We start from the raw sequence: 7,985 nt of genomic DNA on the forward strand, positions 1-7,985 counted from the left end.
TTATAATTTGTTAATTTGCTTATGTAATTTAATACATTACAATTTATATCAGTAAATAAATTACATTGAAGCCCATAAGCAAATTTAGTTATAAAGTTCAGTTAAATTTGAATAGAATTTAAATCTAATTTTTAGCTTAAAATTTTCATTTGGTTATTTTTAAACCTGCATTGAATTAAAAGATTAAACTTTGTGCTTTTTGAGTATAGAGATATACACATAGTACACAAATAGATACATACTATATCTGTGTTATTAAATTTTCACAGTGGGTTCAATTAGGAAAAAAATATTTTAAAAGTCTCTGGGAACAAGATGGGGGAGGCAATAATGAAAAACCAAATGGTTGAGAAACACTGGTCTCAACTCATGTAAAGAGTGCATGAAGGAAAGCAAAAACAGAAATGGAAAGTGGCCCAGGAGCATTAAGAAAGTGGAAATCAGTATGTTCCCTATTTAAGTCATCGGCTCGAAGCAAGGCCTTCAGAAAACCTAGAGCCCAAGGTTCAGAGTCACCCATCTCAGCAAGCCCAGAAGCATCTGCAATATCTACGATGGCATTGCCCTTTGCTTTACTGATGGCCCTGGTGGTGCTCAGCTGCAAGTCAAGCTGCTCTCTGGGCTGTGATGTGCCTGAGACCCACAGCCTGGATAACAGAAGGACCATGATGCTCCTGAAACAAATGAGCAGAATCTCTCCTTCCTCCTGTCTGATGGACAGACGTGACTTTGGATTTCCCCAGCAGGAGTCTGATGGCAACCAGTTCCAGAAGGCTCCAGCCATCTCTGTCCTCCATGAGCTGATCCAGCAGACCTTCAACCTCTTTACCACAAAAGACTCATCTGCTGCTTGGGATGAGGACCTCCTAGACAAATTCTGCACTGAACTCTACCAGCAGCTGAATGACTTGGAAGCCTGTGTCATGCAGCAGGAGAGGGTGGGAGAAACTCCCCTGATGAATGCGGACTCCACCTTGGCTGTGAAGAAATACTTCCGAAGAATCACTCTCTATCTGACAGAGAAGAAATACAGCCCTTGTGCCTGGGAGGTTGTCAGAGCAGAAATCATGAGATCCTTCTCTTTATCAACAAACTTGCAAGAAAGATTAAGGAGGAAGGAATAACACCTGGTCCAACATGAAAACAATTCTTATTGACTCATACACCAGCTCACACTTTCATGAATTCTGCCATTTCAAAGACTCTCACTCCTGCTATAACTATGATCATGCTGATAAATTGATTTATCTATTTAAATATTTATTTAACTATTTATAAGATTTAAATTATTTTTGTTCGTATAACGTCAGGTGCACGTTTACACTGTGGCTAGTGTAATAAAACATTTTCCTTGTATCTACTCAATTCATTATTTTATGTTGTTCATTAAACTTTTACTATAGGAACTTCTTGTATGTGTTCATCCTTTAACATGAAATTCTTATCCTGACTGTGCAACCTGATTAGAGAATAAAGGGTAAAATTTATTTACTCGTCATTATTATATGAGAGATGTAAGTAAAAATGACCTTTCTCTAAACCAGGTTGCATGTTGTACTCAATATGTAAAGGTAGATACAATAAATCTATTTTCTACTCTCTTGCATATTTGATTTTTGTAGGGAATCAAACTAAAAATAGTAATAATATTTAATATCAGTTATGCTAAGTACTCTAAGGAGAAAAAAGAACAAACGACGATTTCTTTTGGCAGCATGTAAACTGAAACATGTCAGGAAATAAAAATAGAGATATCCTCTGTAAGTTGACTGGTATAACATGTGGTAGAAACCGTCTGTTGCCAGTTGGATACATGAGTTTTCAAATTATAAGGAATGCAATTGCTGTGGTTTCATATGTGGCAAGCAAAATCCCAGAAATGGAAGTGCTCATGTGTGGAGAGAGTGTAGAGGGAGAAAAAGACTTAAGCATGATTCTGCGGGACCTTCTACCTTTAAAGGGAGGGAAGAGAAAAGCCACAGAGGAAGCAGAGGGATTGACAAAAAGAGAGAATGGTGATTAATATGGTCTGGATCTGTGTCCCTGCCCAAATCTCAGGCAGACCAGCCTCTAGAATATATATATATACACACACACACACATATATATATATAGTGTGTATATATAAAACATATATGTATACATGTGCTTTTCTTATTTTATAAATATATGGTTATCATTTTCTTAATTACTACATATATATCAGAAAAGGGACTGGGTGCAGTGGCTCATATTTGTAATCTCAGCACTTTGGGAGCCGAGGGGGGTGGATCACTTGAGTTCAGGAGTTCAAGACCAGCCTGGACAATATGGTGAAACTCTGTCTCTACTAAAAATACAAAATTTGGCCAGGCATGGTGTTGGGTGCCTGTAATCCCATCTATTCGGGAGGCTGAGGTGGAGAATCACTTGAACCCTGGAGATAGAGATGGCGCCTCTGCACTACAGCCCCTGGGTGACAGACCAAGACTCCGTCTCAAAAAGAAAAAAAAGAAATAGAAAAAGAAAAAGAGAAAATGGAAAAGGGAATGCTCTCTCCTTAATCTCCATAACACACAATAATCTAAAGAGCAGAATTCTTGGAGTATTCAGGAGAAAACTGGAGAATAGTCACCCTTCATACTGAAGATAAGTCTGATTTGTATATTCAGTCAGGATACAGTATCTTACAGGAAAATCTGGAAGAGTTTATTTTCTTAAACCTAAGTGAAATATACATATCATTCACTTGCTGATTCCGATACCCAGCACAGTTCCTTACTTCTTCTCTAGCTTTTCTGGATCTCATTTTCACTCCTACTGAGGCTCAGAAATAATACCCCAAAGTGAAGGTCTCAGAAGCAGCCTCAGAAGCAAAGTTTCTCTCTGGCCTTCTCCTGCTCTGCTGTTTGTCACCCCTCATCTCCTGACGGAGCCCCTTTTCCCCAAAGCCAGCCATAAAATTTGAAAATATGACTCTAACTTTCCCTCACCTTTGTGTGTAAGAACTGAACGGGCCATAAAGAAATTCTCTAACCTACCTTGTTTGATTGTAGATATTAAGACCCCCATTCCAAAAAGAGCTCGGCCACATACCCAAGAGGAAAGAATGGTGCATGGAGAGACCAAGAAGTATCTGACCAGAAGGGCCTTGCTGGGTTCCCCTACTCAGAATATTAGCATTAGATGATGCCCTTTTTATCTAATCACATTTCTACTCAGCTGTCCATTCTTCATGGAACATAAGCACAAAAAGGGATAGTTTTTTCCTGTACTTTGGGTCTTCATTTTGAAGGCTTCCATAGTTATACAAATCTATGATTCAATACATGTGTTATGCTTCTCTCTTGTTTAACCTGTCTTTTGTTATAGGCATGTCAGCTGTGACCCTTTTGATAGGAAGGAAAGAGATCACACTGTTTCTGCCCCTATAGTTTTGGTGATGAAGATGGGATGCCTGAAGCACCTGACTCACGTACTGATGAGGTCCTGGTAAAAGACTGATAAAGAACTTGCTAATAAAGGTAAGAATTTTTACCAAGGTCAGTTCTGAATTTCTGCTTGTAGTGTCTGGTCAAGAACTAAAGGTCAAAATTTCTCTTTATTTCTTCCTTTCCAAATGCAGGTCATCAGGAGATCATTTGTTGGAATTGTTCTCTTGTGTAAATTTGGACTTATGGGACCCATTTGTTATTGATCCTATCCCTTCAAAAGACAGCTGTCGTTTTGTTGTTTTGTGTCCTGAGAACCTGACTTGGCTTGCTGCCTGTCAGGACACTCTTCAGTCTGTGCAGGGGGCCAATCCAAAAGTTGGAGGCTCCCATTGGAAGCTTACATATTGACTATTGCTACCTCTCAAGACGTCTAAATTTTTCTTTCTTGTGGCTATCTTTAGAGGTGGCTCTGAATTTTGAGAGGACTGCATCTTGGCATTTCTTTGAAGATGTCTCATGCATCCTTGGTGAAGTCATAAAAGGCTTGGTTTTTGTTCTGAGGCACTTCTTAGGTGTCTTTGTTTTAAAAGAAAAGAGAAAAAAAAAGGAAGTTTCAAACATTAGAAATATTGATTGTTTGTTCTTGCTGAAATCCGATAAGTGAGTTTAAAGTAATTTTAAGACCTCTGTATTCAATTATTAGCTTAATTTAAAGCTGATATCAAGGCTACCATTTTTTAAAGGTCTTTCTGATTTTCTCCTTGTGATCTTGTATATCCCATGTAAACTTTTTTTCTGTAAACTCAAGTCTTTTAAAATTATATATTTGAATCCTCTGTTTGCTTCCTTTCTTGTAGGCAGGATTTTTGCTGGAAAAAAAAATGTATAACTTCATTGGCCTTTTGTAGAAGCTTAAGACCTCCCCAGTCTGGCCCCTCTAAGACTTGTTCTTCCATTTACTTCTGCCCCTCCTTCCTTCTGCCACTTTCAATCTTCCATCTAGGTCTCTCTTATCATCGACAAGCCCCTGCCTCTGCATTTGGTGGTCAGTGGATGGAAAACTACTAAGCAAAAATGTCAGAGTTCTGTCAACCACATATAGGGATGTAGAGAAGACTTCTAGAAAGCCCGCTATTCCTCGAAGAATGAAAAAACAAAACTGTTGCCACAGACGCCCCATTACATAGAGTCTCCTGTCTTTCTCATGAAGCCCCAAGAGTCATGGGTAGGTTCTTCTCATGTCTGGAGCTCTGCTCTCCCTTGCCTTGAGTTCCCTGATCTCTTTGGCTTTTGTGGGTATCAAGGGTAACTTCACACTGTGAGAGAGCCACCTACCTGCCAAGACCAGAGACAGTGGCCAAGTTTGTTCTCTGTATAAGTCTGTCTCCTTCCAGCACCTTTTTCTTCAGAGCTAAAAAAAGCGGCACTTTCCTGGAAACAACTGACCCAAATTCTGGAAGGAACCCATTTCTTTAATTTTCATATCTTAGAGAGGGAAAATTCTCCCCGCTTCAGGCAGGACACGTCCTCTTTGGACAACGGGCAGTTCTGGGGAGAGAAAAGGTCAGGATGTGTACCCTGCTTCCAGCCTGTGCAGCCTCCCAGGACCTCCTGACTCGTCCCTCCCTCTGCTTACTGCAGGTCACATGGAGGTGACAGCCATCCATCTGACTGTGGCACTTCAAGGGAAATCCAGAAAACTCTCCTGTTTGAAGGTACATTAACTCTTTAGAGTAAGTTGACAGTTTTACAAATTTATTCCTCCTATCAGATCATTCCTTTCAACTTTATAATTGAGAAAATTTTTACTCTCCCTTTGAATAAGGAATGAGCTTGCATCAATTCCACCTCAATTCAATAGTTAGAGAGAGCACTGACGTAAATTAAGAAACTTCAGAGAATGCAGTGATTGCCACAGGTGTCAACAGGGTAGACCAGAGAGGCATCCTGACAACATCGCAATTAAGGACGTAATAAGGAAATATGTGTGAATTGTGCACATGTCCATTGCTCAGCTAGCAGGGCAGGGGTTCAGTTTAGCACGGATCTGTCAGTTGTGTGACTCAGGTTGGAGACCCAACCATTACATTATTTCTCTTCTGTTCCTGAGTTAGAGGGTCCTAATTTACATGTTAAACCATTTTTCCTTTCCTCCTCCACCACTTAGAGGGAACCGGTTTAGGGCCAGGACAATGGAAACATTTTTTAATTCACTTGGCTCTACCTTTTGTGATTGCCAAATTAGCCATTCAAATATTAGAACCCCTTCCATTCTTGGGTAACTGCTTTTTAAAAATTTTTTTCATTATATTTATATTATAGTTTATACAATGTTTATATTAAAAGTTCTGATTTGGCTTCATATTGTCACCCTGCCCTGAAAAATCTCCATAGCCAAATCTCATTTCATATCTTGGAGTTTTTAACTTGTTATATATAATCTACAGTATTGGGGAACCCAGCAGCAGGTCTGGAGACACCTAGGCAGAGGGCATGGTGGGGACACTGAGTGCTGAGCTGCTGGCCCTGCCCATGTCCCACTGAGGAGCCAGATTTTACTGCTCCCAGGCCCATCTCCACCCAAGAACATCTATTCTACTGGAGAAAAGGTGAGGGGAGGCAGGGATCAGTGTCTGGTGCCCAGAGAGATATGGCAACGTATCACCATGCAGCACCCACTGGAGATAGTCCTGTTTTACAAGCCTCAGTAGCAAGAGTGTGTATGTGGCCTCACTTCCACCCTTCCTTCCAGGTGAGTCATGAGCTGTAGGGGCGTAGACCCACTGATGTCCAGTCTGGCATCAAAATGCAGTAAATAAAGGGAGTCCTGCCTATAGCTCTATGTCCAATTAGCTGGTAAAGAATGCAGGAGCTCATCTGTCACTCTGTTTAGAAGCTTCCACGTTCTGAGTCCTTCAGGAAGAGACTGCGCCAGGCACAGGACTCTCATTTGTTCAAACAATGAAAGCGCACGTAATGCACTGGAATAAGCTGGAAGAGCCAGTAGTAGCCCGAGAACTTGGAAGGAGGACGGAGATGTTTAAAGCATAGACAACAGTGTCAGGTACTCAGGAGATGGAACAACACCAACGAGCAGCATTAAGTCAACTGTTCAGATCATTCCTATCAGGAGGGAAGATTGAAGTGGATGCTGAGAACACAGAGTTCTATTGAGCTGTGGCCAGCATCGTGTCCATGGCATGGGTAACACGGACACCACAGCAGCCTGCAGAGTACAGGGAGAGATAGGGGTTAACCCACTTCCAGATGCAAACTTCTATTTTCTCCCTAGAACCTAGCATGTCATCACAGTGCAGGGAAAATTATTCATGGAACCAATGCAGTCCAAGGGATCTCTTAAATTCTGCTCACGATGCAGCTTCCTTTAAAGACCAACAATACGAAGACAATTCTTGAACAGAAGGGTCACAGGAAGACCCTCCAATAATGTCATTTCATTCGATGTCATATCCTTGTAACATTGATCAGAGAAGAAACTGACTCCCCACCAGGGCCTTTTCTGTGTGGAGTTTGCATGTTCTCCCCATGCCTGCATGAGTTTTCTCCAGGTACTTCAGTTTCCTCCTGTATCCCAAATATGTGCATGTTAAGTTAATTGGTTTGTCTAAATTTCTCCAGTCTCAGTGTGTGTGTGTGTGTGTGTGTGTGCGTTTGAATGTGCCCTGTGATTAAATAGCTTCCTGTCCAGTGGGGGTTTCCTCCTTACACCCTGATCTGTGAGGATAGGTTCCTGCCCCCCTTGACCCTGAAACAGAATAAGTGGATTTGAAAATGAATAAATGAATGAATGAATACAAATGATTGCAAAACAAAAATTCACAAAGCATATGACACTTATACAGATGCACAACGATGTATGAAAGTGCTCAGCGAGCCCATCATATTTGTTCCTGTTTGTTTTGGAACTGCTTCATTGTAATAGGTGTTCCTTACAATTTTCACTTTGTAAACATTTTTTTTAATGTATCTTCCTATTACTATGACGGGAAAATATCATTTATTGTAATGCCAACCGTAGACAACAATACACAGCCAAAGACAACCATACTCAGCAATGTGACCGAGCCTGTAGTTAAAGCCAGACTTTCATTGGCAAGCAGCCCTCTAAAAGCATTCATTGTGTGTTGCAGTTGTAGCAGTGAGACAGCAAAATGCCTAACATAACGAACTCCATTTTGTTTATGGGGCCTATACCCATTCCTGCACATAGGTTGGGATTATTTTAGAGCACCGAGATAATGTACAAAAACAACAGTCACGTAGTTTTAAAAACTAACTCTGGTATTCAAGAAGAAGGATGTAAACAACTAACTATATTTCATTGAAGACTGTAGGAGCATTGTGACCTGACCAAGAACAAAGAATTTTCCAACCTCCTTGGACCCTCGCTGATGCCCAGATGTCTGCTGTTGAAGGTCTCCTTTAAATCCCGACGCCTTCCTCTTCTGCCTGCCCTTAACATAAAAAGAGCCTGAAATTTGTACTCTCTTAAGATGGTATTTTAAGATGCTAGTCCACCATCTTCTCAGTTTGCTGGCTTTCCTAATGAAC

At 40.7% G+C, this 7,985-nt stretch overlaps 1 protein-coding gene across 1 annotated transcript; it reads left to right on the forward strand.

The window, feature by feature from the left end:
• Positions 1–554: 554 nt before the first annotated feature.
• Positions 555–1,211, forward strand: LOC126937607 (interferon alpha-1/13-like). The gene has a single exon (XM_050761158.1). The coding sequence runs from the start codon at positions 555–557 to the stop codon at positions 1,122–1,124; it is 570 nt and encodes a 189-aa protein (XP_050617115.1). The 3' UTR covers positions 1,125–1,211.
• The last annotated feature ends 6,774 nt before the right edge of the window (positions 1,212–7,985 follow it).

Source organism: Macaca thibetana, chromosome 15, assembly GCF_024542745.1.
Source record: "Macaca thibetana thibetana isolate TM-01 chromosome 15, ASM2454274v1, whole genome shotgun sequence".
Classification (NCBI taxonomy): Eukaryota; Metazoa; Chordata; class Mammalia; order Primates; family Cercopithecidae; genus Macaca; species Macaca thibetana.

Bases quoted from the DNA above. Each gene is read 5' to 3' on its own strand.
- LOC126937607 (XM_050761158.1), top strand. From the start codon at position 555: ATGGCATTGCCCTTTGCTTTACTGATGGCCCTGGTGGTGCTCAGCTGC.